Genomic DNA, 16647 nt, shown 5'->3' on the forward strand with positions numbered 1-16647 from the left:
ACTAGCTCTGTAGACCAGGCTGGTCTCGAACTCCCAGAGATCCGCCTGCCTCTGCCTCCCGAGTGCTGGGATTAAAGGCGTGCGCCACCACCGCCCGGCTATGAGTGACCAATTTTAAAGGGTGATGTTTTAGACAGTAAAACCACATGGAGGTCCTAAGTCTCCTAAGCTAAATGCAGCTGGATTTCTGGCTCACCTTTCATTCACTGGATAACAGCAAGAAGAGCATTCCTCTGGGTGCTGCTTATTCTTCCTATGGTTTGGTTTTAGTAAAACGGGGAGATTGACCATTTGGCTTGTGCTTGCATGACAGCAACATTGAAACACTGTGCACCAGGCAGGTAAGGTTTCTCACGGCCTCTGCATCAGCTCCTGCTGCCAGACTCCTGCCTTGAGTTCCTGCCCTGACTTCCTTCCATGACAGACTGTGATGTGGATGTGTGAACAAATGAACCTTTTTCTCCCCAAGTTGCTTTTGGTCATGGTGTTTTATCACAGCAATAGAAACCCTAAGACCCAGCCATGGAAGAGCAGGGGGAGCACCTTCAGAGAAGCCAAAGGCCCTGAGGCAGCAGAGAGTTTGGCATAGCCACCAACAGGACTCAGAGGAGGTGGCTACAGAGTAGTGGGGAGGGGACAGGTAGGACGTAAGATAGATGGGGAGACAATATCAGAGGCTGCTTCCTGGAAGACCACGTAGGCTTTCAGCAAGAATTTAGATGGGTTCTAAGAACTACGGAAGCCACTGCAGTCTTGTTTATGGAAGAAGGCAGTATCTGGTTTAATTGCTAAAGGTTTTTCAAGTTAAGAGCCCCTTTACATCTTTTAGCCAAAGAGAGAAAAAGCTGCTGACAAATGTGTAGTAGTAGTAAGGGTGAGCAGGCAGCCCTTTCTGGGGCGGGGGAGCTGTAAACAGTTCTGCTTCACTAGAGAAGTTTGGCAAAGACTCACAATGCCCTCTGATCTAGCAACCTGAGTCCGGGAGTTTACCTTACAGACAGACTGGTGCAGATATAGAGGACCCTGTCCTGCTACATCACAGACACACACTGCATCCTGCATGCAGTGGCACCACTTGGAAACAACCTTGACTGTTCCCCTAGAGAACCAGGGCCACAGGATGAGTGACGCAGCAGAGGGGTGGATCCGCCTGCTATGTCGGCAATCATGCTCAGTGTTGACTGGAGGAGAGAGCGGTCAGTTGAAGGAGGTGCCTGGAGGACAGCTGGACAAACGTGACAGCCACACACATGCTTGAACACAGGATGCCCGGAGGCTCACTCGCGGAGCTCAGAAGAAGCTCAGGTGTGGGGAAGAGGAAGTAGAACTGAGGCTTCTGTGCTCTGAGTTAGGATTACTTATCTGCGTTTTTAACGCAATCAGCAGGGGCTAAAAATAAGCTCAACAAATACATAAATCACAAACAGTGTGTAGTTAGTTGTCGAATGAATAGAAAAGACCCAAGACAAAGAAGTCAGTGCCTAAGAGGTGTCAGTCAGGCTTCTCCAGGTCAAGCCACAGAAAGGAATATTGCCTGGTTAGGTGAAGGAGGTGCCAAGGTCTCTAAGGCCTTTAGGACAGAGGACACCTGGCCTAGATAGCTTAGGTATCTTGCATGTTGTTTTCCAGGGTGAACTGTTTTTCTCTTCCTTTGGAGGTAAGCTATAAGTACATTTAGAATATTGACAAAAAGCTTGGTACCCACTGGAGAGAGCAAGGAGGCTTCACCCTGCCCAGCTGCTGCAGGGGAGCACAGAACACTAATGTCTTTGGCTGAGAGTGGGGCATTCTGTTTTGTTTTGTTTTTTTTGAGACGGGGTTTCTCTGTAGCTTTGGAGCCTATGCTGGAACTAGTTCTTATAGACCAGGCTGGCCTCGAACTCACAGAGATCCACCTGCCTCTGCCTCCTGAGTGCTGGGATTAAAGGCGTACGTCACCACCACCTGGTGAGTGGGGCATTCCGATGCAGCCTCCATAACCTTTCCATCTTCTTTTGTCCAGGTCTGGGGAAGGCCTAGCTCCATTGAAGTTTCCAGTGTCCAAAGATGATGATTCACACTGAGATCCCAGGTGCAAGATACACTAAGGCAGAGATTGAAGCTAAATGTTCAACACCAAGGTTTGAGCCTGGAAGTCTTGGGTCAGTGATATCGCATGGGCCTTGCATGCACAAGTCCCTGGATTAAATCCCTAGCAGTGCTAAAACACAAGTGAATTTTTAAAAAGAAAGAAGAAAGAGAGAGAGAGAGAGAGAGAGAGAGAGAGAGAGAGAAAGAGAGAGAGAGAGAGAGAGAGAGAGAAGAAAGGAAAGAAAGAAAGAAGGGAAGGAAGGAAGAAAGGAAACAAAAGGGCTATTTGGGATTAATCCAGAACCTGGAAATTCCTGAGTGCCTATCATTTTCTGTGTACGTACTATGCGCTGGGTCCTGCATTAGGAATATAGTACCGCAACCGACCCAGCCCTCACAACAATCCTGTGGTCTACTATTAATTTGATAGATGTGCGAATGGACACAGAGACAGCTGGTAAGTGGCAGCTAACATTGGCTGACTCTGCTAGCCACACCTTCCAGGCCTTCCTTGGTCACCCTGCTGGGCAGGGCTAGGGCTCTCCATTTCACAGAGAAGGGAGGGGACTGGATAACTGGGGCTCGAGTTTGGGAAGGGCTCTGGAGAGTTGAATTGCTCTGACCTGTTGTACTCAGCAAACCTCTGAGACTATACATCCTCAGGGGTTTGGCCCTTACCAGGCAAACTTCAATACTAATGACAAATCAATGCTTGATTTACTCTGCTGTTCACTTGAGCCACCCAGCTGGCTATGCTCACACATGACATGGTCTGAGGGTAGGTACAGAGCCTGTGATAGCCTAGAGACCAAAGAAACACTGACAGTGGAGAAGAGACTTCTCCCTCTCTCTGCCCTGTCATTTACAAACAAGGACTCCATAAGGATAAGCAGCCAGAAAAAAAAAAAAAAACACAGCAAGGATGGCCGAGCCCAAGTCCTGTTGATAAGCCCTTTCTCCGCTCTGCCACTAACCACGCACCAAGTGCCCCTGTTTGTGGCAGATATTTAGCTTACTTCTGACTTCAGCTGGGACAGACTTCTCCCGGCAGCACTCCCCTTTGCTGGCTCCTGTGTCAGCAAGGTCTCCATGGCCCCAGAGGCCCACCTGCAGGCTGGGAAGGAGCTAATCTCCATGGACTGACCCTAGCTGCTTGGGGACAGAATTGAAGACCAGTCCTCAGACAAGCTCCAGCAATTAAGGAGTCCTGTTGGGAAGGCGTTCTAGACATTCCTGAAGCCCACTAGAATCAAGTCCCCATCACCGGTAGCAGTAGTCTCTGCAACAGCCAATGCTGACTTTCCCTTTCTCCATCAGTCCACTCTAGCATCCAGAAGTCTCCTCCCAGGCAAACCACCTGCACCCCAAGTCCCTGCCTGAGTTTTGCTTCCAGCCAGCTGGAGCCCGGCTTTTCTTTCAGGCGCTACCCTTTTAGGTGGTACTATGCTCGATTAACCATTCACATGACCCCCTCAAGTCTACCCTGGCAGTGGTGGATGTCCTTCCCTGGACATGCCTCATGCTGACACTCCTCTACATGCTGCTGTCTGCAACAAGACCTCAGCTCCCAGGCTGCCTGCACACCCTTGACTCCTTCCCAGGTGCCTCGCTAGCTGCTGCTCACTCACCTTTTCCTCCTTTGGCTAGATGGAAGGTTCTCTCTCTCTCTTTCTCTCTCTCTCTCTCTCTCTCTCTCTCTCTCTCTCTCTCTTTCTCTTTCTCCCTCTCTCTTTCCAGGGTCTCACTATGTAATCCTGAATCCTGGCTGTCCTGGAACTCACTATGTAGACCAAGCTGGCCTCAAACTCACAGAGATCTGCTTGTCTCTGCTTTAGAGTGCCAGGATCTAGGACATGCACCACCACACCCTGACACCTGGTTCTCATATCTTTTAAGGAACTGGAATCAGGTTGACTCTCATTTCCAACCTTCTCTTGGCAGAGAGATCTGCCACAACAGGCCTCCCTGTGTTAAGAACCTGCTCCAGAGCCGAGTGCTCACTTGTAATCCACCATTCAGGAGGCAGAGGCTGGAAGGACAAGTCTTTAAGGCTTACAGTGGGGTTCACAGACAAGAGAGGAGGGGGAGGGGAGGAGGAGGAAGAGGAAGAGAGAACAATCTCTCCTAGCACCTACTACTTTTGCTTATCACTTATCACCTCACGTAGAGCTTAGGCTGGTGGGCTACTGTCACCTCTATTTGACAGGTAAGAAAACTGAGCTTTGGAAGGCTTGCATCTCACGGGGGCTTAGATCATCATGCCTGACATGCAAAGGAAAGACTATGTTGCCTCTCTGGTTTGGCTTTGATGAACAGCCAAGGCACCAAGTTAAGTGTGGGCAGTGATTCGTTGCCTTGGCTCACTATCTCTGTTCATGTGTATGGCTGGGACTGAAGCCAGGCCAACTGATTGATATGTGGAAATGGAGTGTTGAAAGGTATCAGACAGCTGGGCAGTGGTGGTGCAAGCCTTTAATCCCAAGCAGAGGTGGGCTATCTCTGTGAGTTCAAGGTCAGCCTGGTCTACAAGAGCTAGTTGGAGGACAGGCTCCAAAGCTACAGAGAAACCCTGTCTCAAAAAGCAAAAAACAAAAACAAAAAACAAAAACAAAAACAAAAAAAAACAAGAGGGAGAGAGAGAGAGAGAGAGAGAAAAGGGTATCAGACAGCCCTGGACTGATGTCTGAGCTGGAGAAGCATTGGGGTCACCTCTGAGATAGCACTTAGTAGTTGTTACCAGAGTCTTGGCTGTATCTCCCTACTGGGAGCCCACTGTGATGTGTACCGGGGACAGCCTACCTCCCAACAGTGTCAGCTGTCATACAGACACATCTTAGTACCTAGATTGCTCACCTATCATCCACAGGGATGGCTTCATTGTTATTTGAGACACTAACTTCCTGTCACTTCTGTTTAGATTAAATGGGTACAACTGGTTAACCCCAACAGGACCATACATCGCCACCTCTGTCTCCCTAAGCACAGACCAATATCACACATTCAGTATGTACTTCACATCAGTAAAGGTTTGTCACCCAAGGATGAGACTCAGCAGGTTAGGACCAAAGCCGAGGCCACACAGCCTGGTGCAGGAGAAGGTTTTGTCAGGTTAAGCATGGTCTTTCCATGTTTTCAAATCCCTTGTGGAATAATTTGGATGTTTTATCTTTTAGGAAAAGGGCGTACTGTGTCTACCACCACACACCTTTGCTCTGGTGCAGCCCAAGACCCTATGGCATCTGTAGCCTGGCACTCACATTCATTATGTTGCTAATCTGGTTGTTGCCCAGTGACAGCACTTGCAGCTTCACCAGGGCATCTAAAGAGTCCATCTTGGAGATCCGGTTGTTGGACAAGCTGAGGTCCTCCAGGTTGACCAGGGTATCCAGCCCCTCAATGGCCTCGATGTTGTTGAAGGACAAATCTAGAATGGAGGAGGACTCTGAGGGTTAGAGGAGGGATGGTCCTGAAGCAAAACCCCCAGGCTGCTTAGAGCTGTTGGAGTGACACAGAGCCAAGGCGCCAGCTCTCCTCAGGGACTCCAGGGGTGTCAGCTGTACTGTGGGCTGCAGCCTTCTGCCTATCATCTCCCCAGTTCTGCCAGCTCCCCTCTGACTGGGAAGACTTCTCAACCCTGTCAGTTCTGGAATGAGAACACCCAGCAACGGGTCTAAAACGGTGTAGTTGGGGACCGAGCTGGGAGATGGCCTTTCCTTTGCATTGGTGAACATTCTAGAAGGGCTGCTTCCCATGTGCTTGGTATTTCCATCTGCCCCATGTCACATGCATGTCCTTTGACACCTGCAGGTGGGGGTTTGGAATCTTTCTCTTTGATTAGTTAGGAAGCAGAAGCTTTGGGTCAGGAGGGTAGTGTGGTTAGTATACAAATCTCCCTCTGGGTAAATGGGCAAGCAGGTGCTCTTGTAGGATCCATGGCTTTACTGCCCAGAACCTGGGCTGGCATGGGCACGTGTCCCACTGTTGAGGTACTGATTTCACCTCCTATAGAGATGGGTAACTCCTAGCCATGCAGATGGACCCCAGAGACCAGGAACCCGAGCTAACGAGAACTAGGGTAGAGCAAAGGGTGCCTGAGCAGGAGACTTGGGCCCCACAGTCAGAAGACTTGGTTCTGTCTGCTTCTGCCACCTGCAGCACACAACTCTGTCTGGCTAGCCAGTCTCTTGGAGCCTCAGGGGCTGCATCTGTGAAGTGGCCCCTTAAGCCCACAAGTGGGGTTACTGTGGCTTCCAACGTCAGCACAAAGACAGCTGAGATTGTTTTGCAGCTGAGAGCTGTATTCATGGCCCCTGGAAGTCAGACAAGATGGAGGAGCATGTGCCTTGGGCTGAGACAGGCAGGAGTGGGGTTAGCCTAGTTCCGCTGCTGCTTGCCCGTGCTCCTCTGAGCCCTACCTCCCTTGCCATTGGATTGGATAATAACAGACATTAAGCACCTCTCAGGACCATTGTGGGGGCTAAGTAAGACGTTTCTAAGGGGCTTTCAGCTTGTTCTCTTTTGTCCTTTAGAAGCTTTCCTGCCTCTCACCAGATGGAAGGCACCTAAGAGGCCAAGCCCCAGTGACCTTGACAGTGAAGCCAAAAGTTCTAGAATCAAATAAAGATTTTCAAGGGAGCCTGTGACCCTCATTTAACTTATTGTCACCTTGATTTATTAATTGTAATGATAGGGATGGTGCATGGATCAAGTAAAGTCATATGAAGCGTAAGCAGGCCACAATCAGCACATGGCTATGTTCTGTGCTCATTATAATGGCCAGCTGTTCACCTGTACCAATGTGAATGCCAGTCCAGGGCTGCCCCTGTGCCCACCAACCTGAGAGGATGGCAGGAGGGATGGAGTAATCTGCCCGGTATGCAGCAGCCCGTCTTTGTCAGGCTTTGCCCAGCATAAGCCCCAGGCTTTGAACAGACTGTCACTTTCTTGCTCCTAACAGACAGGGTACTTCTGCTGCGCCTGGGCTAACAACAGGCTGGCAGCCGAGTGTCACTGTGATTGTTCTGTGGGGAGGCGATGGATGTCCTTGGCAGTGGGCTGCCTTTAACAAAGGCAGACGCAGAGCCAGGCCTTACCCAGCCAGACCAGGTGCGTGAGGTTTTCCAGGCCCTCGATTCTCTCAATGATGTTGTTGTTCAGCTGCAGCTTCTGCAGGTTCTCAAACTGCCAGAGGTTATCTATGCGGAGGATGTCTGAAACAAGCAAAGCCCAGGTGTGACTAAGGCTGGGGCTTCCTGCCAGGGCCCTGGCAGACTGAAATGTACTCAGCCGGTGTCCACAGATGTCCACAGCTCTCTGCCTTCCATAGAGTGACCTGGGGAGGAGCATGTGAGTGTAGGACCAGCACTGTCACCAGGGCCACTGAGGAGGATCAGAGAGGTCTGATGTGACAGGGAGAGCTAGGCAGGTGTCTGTGTGGAGGTGAGTGTGGACTGCCCCAAGGACTGGGCTGGGGCTCCTGAGGAAACAGGTCTACCTTGGAACACAGGTTACAAGCAGGGGCTGGCATGGTGGGAGGGTCACTCAATTGGTTTTACTTTTGAAAGGCCATTTTGTAACATTTATTGAAATATTTACCATCTATGCCCTTTGACCTGAAATTTCCTGTCCCTTCCCTTCCCTTCCATTCCTTTCTTCCTTCCTTTTTCTTTTTTCTTGGGTCAGGGTCTCACTGACTGTCCTGGAACTCACTATGTAGGATAGGTTGGTTTCAGCCTTTACAGAGATTTGCCTGCCTCTGCCTCCCAAGTGCTGGGATTAGAGGCTTGCCTCACCATGCTAGTTAGACCAGCAAATTTTTTTTAAAAATCCATCTCCAAACACATGATAGAAGTATCTCTAGGTGTGAGAGCATAAAACAGCAGCTGCCGGGATGATCACTCACACACCAGAAAGCAGGGCCCAGACAGCTTGGCAGCAAAGAGACCCTGCAGTTAGAGGACTCGCCCTGGCCATGTAGCCATTCTTTCCCTGGGTAGGTCACAATGGCCAAAGCTTGACTTTTGTCACTGGAGGCAAGAAGTATTCTGAATAGTATAAATAAGCCCATATTGAGTATGTAAAGCTTAGAGGTCAGCGGAACAAATTCAGCGCCTCCCAGCTTTCCTCGTAAGCCATACACAGGCCTGCTGCTGTGTGCAAATACAGCGTAAAGAACTCTACTTGTTTTTATGCCTTTTCCAAAACTGAAAAAAACAACCCTGCCTTTTTTATTTTAAATGTATATGTGTTTTGCCTGCACATATGTGTGTATACCTTGTGTGTGCTATGTGCGATGCCCTTTAAAGGTCAGAAGAGGGTGTCAAATCCCCTGGAATGGGAGTTACAGACAGTTGTGAGCCACCACTGAGTGCTAGTAATTGAACCTAGGTACTCTAGCAAAACAGTCAGAGCTCTTAACTGCTGAGCTATTGCCCTAGCCTTCTGTATTAGACACAGAGAGGAACAGAAATAAATAAATAAATAAATAAATAAATAAATAAATAAATAAGTCTCTAAATGTGTGTGCATGCATGTGCACCCACATACATACAATATATGCACACAAAGTTTATATATCTAAATGCCCACTCAGGGTACTTTTTATATATGACCTAGAGATAGAACACTGGCTCTTAATATGTATGTATGTGTGTGCATATGAATGTGTGTGTATGTATGTATACATACACACACACACATATATGTATACACACACATGATTTATTAGAATGGCTTATAGGCTGTGGTCCAGCTAGTCCAACAATGGCTGTCACACACAGGAGGCAGAGGCAGGTGGAGCTCTGTGAGTTGGAGGCCTGATCTACATAACCAGTCCCAGCCAGGACTACAAGTGAGACCCTGTCTCAAAATAAGAAAAAAAAAGAAAGAAAGAAAGGATGGAACAGTAGGTAAAGTGCTTGCTGTGGGATCTGATGACCTGAGTTAAGTCTTAGAAGCCACAGTGGAAACTAAGAATCCAATAGTTGTTCAGTTCATAAGGCTGGATGCCTCAGTTGGTTTTCAGTATATGCTGGAATCTGAAGAAGTGGATTCTAATGCTAGTGAAGGAATAGACTTGCCAGCAGAGTAAGGACAAGACAAGCAGGCCAAAAAAAAAAAAAAAAAAAAAAAAAAGAGCTCCCTTGTCCTTATATAGGCTACCAGCAGATGGTGTGGCCCAGACTAAAAGATCTGGATTAGAAATTAATCTGCCAGGTGATGGTGGTACAGGAGGCAGAGACAGATCTCTGTGAGTTCAAGGGCAGCCTGGTCTACAGAGTGAGTTTCAGGTCAACCAGGGCTACACTGAGAAACCCTGTCTCGAAAACAAAACAAAACAAAAACAACCAAACAAACAAACAAAACCAGAAAAAGTTGGTCTTCCCACTTGAAATGATTTAATTAAGAAAAAATTCCCTCACAGGTGTGCCCAGCCATTTGGGTTCTAGTTAATTCCAGAGGCTGTAAAGTTGACAACCAAGAATAGCCATCACACCCCGTTAATCCAAAACTTTTGTCTTAGACTATACTCATTTAAAGCCATGAAATGATCTAGGTGTGAAGGCAGTTTTCAAAGGACTATTAAGAGCCTGGCATGGGGGCGCACACCTGTATCAGGACTGCAAGTCTAGCCTGGGGTATGCAGTAAGATCCAGCTGGGACTAGAGCTAGAGGCTTATCATCCTAACTACTCAGGAGGCTAAGTGAGGAGGCTAACAAGTGTAATGCCAGTCAGCTCAGTGAGAGCCTGTTTCAAACTGAAAAAAAGAGAACCTGGGACAGGTAAGGTGGTGGAGAGACAACTTGGTGGTTAAGAGCCCTTGTTTAGTCTTGCAGAGGACCCAGGTTTGGTTCCTGGCCCCCACATGTGGTTTATAGTCAGTCATCTGTAACTCCAGTTCCAGGGGATCCAACACCACCTTCTGACCTCTACAGGCACCAGGCAAAAGGTGGTACAAGCCTGGAGACATAACTCAGTGGTAGAACACCTGGGTAGCATGCCCAAGGTCCCAGCTTCAATCCCCAATACAAAACAAAATTCTAGTGACAGCTCACACTTGTCCAAGAGATGGGGTCTGTTGGTGAGGTTCTGAGATTCGGTGTGTGTGGCTACTTGACCCTTCACAGGTCTTGGGGGACACAGGATCATCTGATCTCCATTGCTTTCCCGTTGGGGCTGGAGTGGTTCCTTCTATTTCCTCCATGTCCTCAGGGACAGGTGGTACAAGAATCTGTTGTTTAGGTCTCTGTTTGCTACCAGATTTCCCAAACTAATTCTGTTTCTGTCTCGACATATTTCTGGAAGTGGTACTCAGTTCAGCCCAAGGCTCTTAGCCACCTCCTATTTCTGGTCTGGATTTTCCTGGCACCTACTAGGGCCCTGCTGTCTGACAGGCTGAAAAGTAGCCCTGACTCACCCTTTGTTGGGTGGCTTCCAGCTGGGACACTTTAGGTAGGTGGCTATGACACACCTGTACCTGGCTTGCCCTTAGACAACAGCAGGTGACATGGAAAGGCCCAAATACCCCAGTGAACAAGGGTATATCCTACCGCTCCAAATGAACTTCCCACCCAGAAGCCACCAGTTCCACTTCTGTGAGCGCCACCTTGGCAAGGCCATCATCATCACAGTAGAATCCATCTCACTAGATTCCCGTTCCCCGGCCCTGCATGGAGCCAGCAGGGGTTTATGAGAACTCAAGTCCCACTCTATCCTGTTTCTACTCAATATACTTGGCAATCCCAACTCACTATAAAAGCCAAATACATTTCATTGTCCAAGGCAAGCACCTGCTGACGACGTGACCTCCCTGCCTGTCCGTACACTGGCTTCCTCAGCAGGCCTTCTCAGGCTGGCTCTGGCCTACCTCTTGGCCTCCCACTTGTTGCTCCCTCCCTCCCCACCCCCTCCTCTCTCTCACATACACACAGACCGTCAGATCTCCTCATCTCCTTAAGTATTTATTCAACTCTCACCTTGGCAAGGCTCTGGCCACTGTAGAAAACACTGCACCCAACTCTGATTTCCCTTTTCTCCTTTCTTTGCTTTCTTTCCCCCCACAACACATACTGCCTGTAACGATCTAATTTCCTTGTCTTCTTTGTCTCCCTCACACCAACTCCACAAAGGTAAGGTTCTTTGTCTTTTGGACTGTGCTAAATCTGGGTGCCTGGAACAGCATCTGGCATCTCTTAGGCACTTGCTCAGCACTGGCAGAATGCCCATTAGGCGGGGAGGGGGAGGTGGGGAGGAAGTAGCTGCTCCTCATTCATTCCTTCCAGGGAAGCTGCCACCCTGGGACATCACTGGAGGCCACACCCAGGGGTCCTGTGGACTTATTTAAGGCCAGGTCTTCTTGCTTTTGGCTGTTCCAGCATTTGGCAAGGGACCATGTGCCTTTGATGTTGACTAAATGCCTAGACAGCTGCGGCCTAAGACATCAGGTCACTTTCTGGGTCCTCACCTACTCAGAAAACAGAGGGCTCAGGAGCCTTGGCCACCTCCTCCTTTCTCCTGCTCCTCTTTTAGGCAGTATTGGGATTGAGTCTCATGCATCATAAGCCTCCTACCACTGAACAATTTTCTCAGTTCATATATATATTCCTTTCTTTTATTTTATATACATGGGGTTTGGCCTGTACATATGTCTGTGTACTACATGTATATAATGCCTGTGGAGGCCAGAAGAAGGCATTGGATCCTTGGGACTGGAGTTACAGATGACTGAGCTGGGTCCTCTGGAAGAGCAGCCAGTGCCCTTAACCACTGAACCAGCCACCCCCTGCTCAGTCCTTATATTTTTGAGACAGGGTCTCACCGTGTAGCCCAGTCTGGCCTTGAACTGGAGGTCTTACTGCCTCTGCCTCCCGAGTACTGGTATTAAAGGCACGCGCTGTAGCGAGCTGCATGGTGTCACACCTGATGGAGATGTATAATCAACTCCTGAGATGGCTAAGGCCTGACCTATGCTATGATCACGCAATGATTATCAGCTGCCTACATATGCGTGAACCTATGGGCAGTGCTCACCTGGCAGTTCGGGGTTGGCAGCCCATGCCTAATTAAGGGCTGGGAGAGGTTTGCCCAGAGAGAAAGAGAGAGAGGAGAGAGGAGAGAGGAGAGAAAGGAGATAGATTGTTGTAAATAAAGTCCTGAAAACTGATGCAAGAAGAGCTCCGGGTGTTGCATTTTCCTTGCTGGTCGAGGGTGGACGCGACATGTACCAAGCTAAGCTCCCTCCTCCCTCTCACTCCTTCTGTCCTGGCTCACTGGGTCACACTCACTGGCTTTCCAGCATGACCCAGGCAATGTAGACATGTTGTCTCACTTAGCTTCCCAGCCAGAACTTGAGACAAGGAGCTACTTCCTGTTTCACAGATAGGAACACTGAGACAGTATCTGCCTGTCCTGAGCCATAGCTTCCACTGGGTTGCCCTGTCACTCACAGGTGCCTCCCTGCTTCAGGGCTCTCTATTTCCTTTCTCTCTGGACACCCTACGCATCCCCCCAAGCACTCCCTCCAGTGCCTACTCCAGAAATGTGGGGTCTCTTTGGTTCTGTCCACAAGGGATCCCTCCATTCCAAGGACTTCATTCCATATGAAGGACTCCATTTCAAGTCAGTGCGGAGTTAGAAGCTAGAGAAAACATGGTCCCTGGGGGCTCACTTAAATCTGGAGCAGGCCAATACTATTTTATTTTTTTCTGTTCTTATTCAGAACCAGGAGTATTGTGGACAAATTATGGAGCTTCTGGATGAATTTGATGCAGCATGCATACCCCCATCCCTGTGTCTGGTGGGTTTCAATACTCTATGAATTGATCCCTGACTCTGTAAAATCTGGGGATTTGAAATAGGGCAGAGAAAGTCAGGGAGGCCCTGCTGCCCCAGGTCACACTCCTGGCACCCAGGCACTTACTTTGGAAGTCCAGTTGCAGGGATAGGACATCTTTGAAGAGGATGCCCTCCTGCTTGGCTAGCTGCCCAGCCTCCTCCTGGGGGCCTTGCTCCCCAACAGCTGCCTTGAGCATGTCATCGTCCATCACCTTCGGGTCCATCGAGTCATACGGCCGGCTCATCTTCCCTGAGAAATTGAGTTCTTCTTTCACAGACTTTTCCTTTGCTCTGAGAACAAAATTGGGCAGTGTATGTTGTGGTGTTATGGACTGCTAGGAGGCCACAAGCTGCCTGCTCCTGCCCCTTGCCTGCTGTACCTTGGGGCAAACACATTGCCGGAAGGCTGCCCTAAGCCTTCCCAGCAGCCACCTGCAGGGGTTCATTTCTTGACTTTACAACCACAGTGGGGTCTCTACCTGGGCCCACAGAGCTGGTGCCCACGTGGGTCTCCTTAGCCTGTGGTTCTCAGGTTTCCTGTGGCTAATCTCTGACCTCTCTTTACCTAGGTCTCCTGGTTCAAGTCGCTGACAATGATCATGGGAGGTGCCAGCCTGCAGTGGCCTTTCTGGGAGTACCTCAACCCCAGGCAGACAGTCATGCATGGAGGAGTCACTGACTCAAGGTGGCCATTCATGTTCTTCCTTGAGAAATGGGAACTTTGGGGTCTCAGGATGAGGGTGATCAATGAGCTGACTGCTCATGTAGGGAGGAACTATGTAGCTAGCGCTCGCCAGGCACATGGGTAGGTGGACAGCAGGAAGAGGATAAGGGTAGACATAGACACATCAGGTGTTTACTTGCTGGTTCCCTAAGTCCAGACCCTGTACATGTTAGTGGATTTCTCACATTAATTTCTCTGTTACTTAGCTAGATCAGGATCAGTTGCTAACGGCCCAAAGGGGCCTTCAGAGGCACGGGGGTGGTGAAGGCAGAATCTGTATATTGGGTTAGCTGTACTTGACTGCTCTGCTTTGCAGGGTAGAATCACAGCCCTGCAGGGCTGGCTGCTCAGTCCCCACTGTGATTATTTCCAACCCCAGAAAAGTGGGGCCGTATGCTCCTGTCCGTCCACTGAGATTCTGCCCTCTGAACACTCTGGGAGTCCATCCTCCTCTCTGTTCCCACTTGCTTCTCACCTTCCTTTTTACCTTCTACCTTTGGTCCCAGGGCTCTCTGAACCTCTGGTCCTCCCCATCTCGATTTCAGGTGTGGCTTCCCTCTGCCTTCTATTCCACTGGGCCAGTGCAGCTCCTGCGACTGCTCCACCAGGAACCCTGACCACCTGACTCCCTTCTAAGATTGCCCCCCTCTTTCTCTGTTGTCATCCGTGTGAATGCAGCATATATAAGTATTCACTTTCTAGTCTTTCACTATCCCTGAGCAAAGATTCTGTGTCAGTAACTCTAGGGTGCCTGGCCCTTCCGTTCCCCAGCCCCATGTTGTGAAGTCTGAATTAAAACATTCCTTCCTGGAGGGAGAGTGCCTCACAAGACTCAGGAAGCTCACAAAGTTACAATACTAAGCCGCTACTGAAGAGTTTATGTAAGGCCATGCATGGTGGCACATGCCTTAGGCAGGAGGATCTTAAAAGTGTGAGGCCAGCCTTGGCCTATGTAGTGAGTTCTAGGACAGCCAAGGCTATGTAGAAGGACCTTGTTTCAAAACAAAACAACACCCCAAACAAACAACAACAACAGAGTTCATATATAAGTTCCGAGGAAGGAAAGACAGTCTTTGATAGCGGGGCTTGTAATTTAGACTGAGAGCTCCAGGATGCAACTGTCCTGATTTGTCACCCATGCTGGGATTGGCTTTTTAGCGATGCAGCTGCCTTTGAGTCACTCCTGCAAGCAATTGCGATGAGCTGGCTCACTAAGCTATGCTTGATGGGATGGTTTCTTTGGTCTCCTGTTGGTATCCTATCTGGGGTGAATAGATCTGGATATCTCCCAGGGTCCTTGCTTGTTCTCCATCTGTGCCCCCAACCCTTCAAAACCTCAGCCTTGTTTCCCTACTCTCTCCAGCTGACTCTTCCTCCTCAGGTGACTGACTGACTGACTGTCCTCCCAGGACAATTCTTGTGCTCACCAGCTTCCTAATCTTCCTAAATAATCTTCCTTAAAGTTTCTTGTAATTTACTACCAACCTCCAAATTTACTTCTGGGGAAATTTTAATGTTTTCCATTTGCCAGATGTTATCTGGAAAGCATTTGGAGCTTTTTTAAAAAAAAGGTGTTGTACTTTGGGAAATGACTCAATTCTGGTGTCAAAACTTTGACCTCCATTTCATCACTGTCCATTAGGTGTGACTGGCCAAGCTAGCTTCCAGTCAAGCTCCGCAGGTTCTAGGCAGTGTAGGACTGGTGTTGTCCATGTTCATCGTTCATGCCCAGGGCAGGGCAGGTTCTGACTGGGTGTCTTTTGGAAAATAACTCCACCAGCTCCCACCTTTGTCTTTTTCCAGTTAGGCAGGTAATCCCTTCTTCCCCCATTTTTGTAGGAGCTTGTGCCTGGCCTACACATCCATACTGAATAACTTCTACAAGCTATGAATAGCTCAGACAGGTCTTCTGTTTCAGACATGAATTAAATAGTCATACCAATATTTACTTACAAACAATGACAAATTAGGGCGGGCAGTGGTGGCGTGTGCCTTTAATCCCAGCACTCGGGATGCAGAGGCAGGGGGATCTCCGTGAGTTTGAGGCCAACCTGGTCTACTGAGTGAGTTTCAGGCCAGTCTCCAAAGCAAGAGAAACCTGTCTTGAAAATTCAAAAAAAGAAAACAAAAACAATGACAAGTTAGTAGGTGTGGGGAACTATGAAAGCACGCAGTAGGGACACTTGGCCTGGCCAGGGAAGACACAGTTTGAAGGATGAAAAGACCCCCCCCCCCAACAGGAAAGCAGAAGTGATGCAGGCCTGCACTGCATTTCTGTCCTATGATGCTGGGATGCTCCTACAGCTTATAAGGCAGAGATGGATCAGATTTTACTTTTAGAAAGCTCATTACTAATGGGTTTTCTGTCCCTCCCCCATAATAAGTTTCTCTGCCGATGCAGTAAACTAGATTAAGTTGAACTGAAAAAGTATAACAACAGGTATATTGGGCAAAGCAACTCCCCCTGGGCAGGTTCTCAGATCCCAGAGATGGAGGCCAGAGAAGTCACACACCCAAGACAGGTAGGAAAGTTTTATAGGCTGTAGGAGTGATGATGTTTCTACCACAAGATGGGTTTTTGCCCAAGTATGGTCAAAAGCTGAGTGGTTAGGTGGGGATTTGGTCAGCAGGCAACTTCAGGGAAGTCGCAGTAGCCATTAAGAATGAGGGAACTAGGCTTTTTGGCATTTTTCCTTTGTTCAGAGACTGAGTGTCAGGGTTTGGAGAGAGAGATGGGGAGAAGGGGGAGGGAATGGGGCTTCCAGGACAATGCAGGGGTGAGCCAGAGGCTCCAACCAAACAATTATAACTGCTGTGCCAAGAATTACAAAGGGAAGTGAGTCTAGCTAGGAGCGGCACATGCCTTTAAACTCAGCACTTGGGAGGCAGATGCAGGTGGATCTCTGAGTTTGGGCCAGCCTGGTCTACAGAGTGTGTTTCAGGCCAGATAGAGTTATCACAGAGAGACCCTGTCTCAAAAAAGAAGGAAAGAAGGAAAGGAAGAAAGAAAGAAAGAAAG

The 16647-nt window shown here is 48.9% G+C and overlaps 1 protein-coding gene across 3 annotated transcripts in view; it reads right to left on the reverse strand.

Annotated features, from left to right (window-relative positions):
* Positions 1-16647, reverse strand: part of Drc3 (dynein regulatory complex subunit 3) — a 38351-nt gene that overhangs the window by 18391 nt on the left and 3313 nt on the right. For all 3 annotated transcript variants that reach the window (XM_026780335.1, XM_026780334.1, XM_026780336.1), the window contains 3 exons: positions 12990-13195; positions 7164-7280; positions 5328-5494 (listed from right to left, as the gene is read on the reverse strand). In XM_026780335.1, coding sequence (XP_026636136.1) covers positions 5328-5494; positions 7164-7280; positions 12990-13149 — 444 coding nt within the window. In that variant the 5' untranslated portion in view covers positions 13150-13195. The remainder of the gene's footprint in view (positions 1-5327; positions 5495-7163; positions 7281-12989; positions 13196-16647) is intronic.

The sequence above is a fragment of the Microtus ochrogaster genome, chromosome 7 (genome assembly GCF_000317375.1).
Source record: "Microtus ochrogaster isolate Prairie Vole_2 chromosome 7, MicOch1.0, whole genome shotgun sequence".
NCBI lineage: Eukaryota > Metazoa > Chordata > Mammalia > Rodentia > Cricetidae > Microtus > Microtus ochrogaster.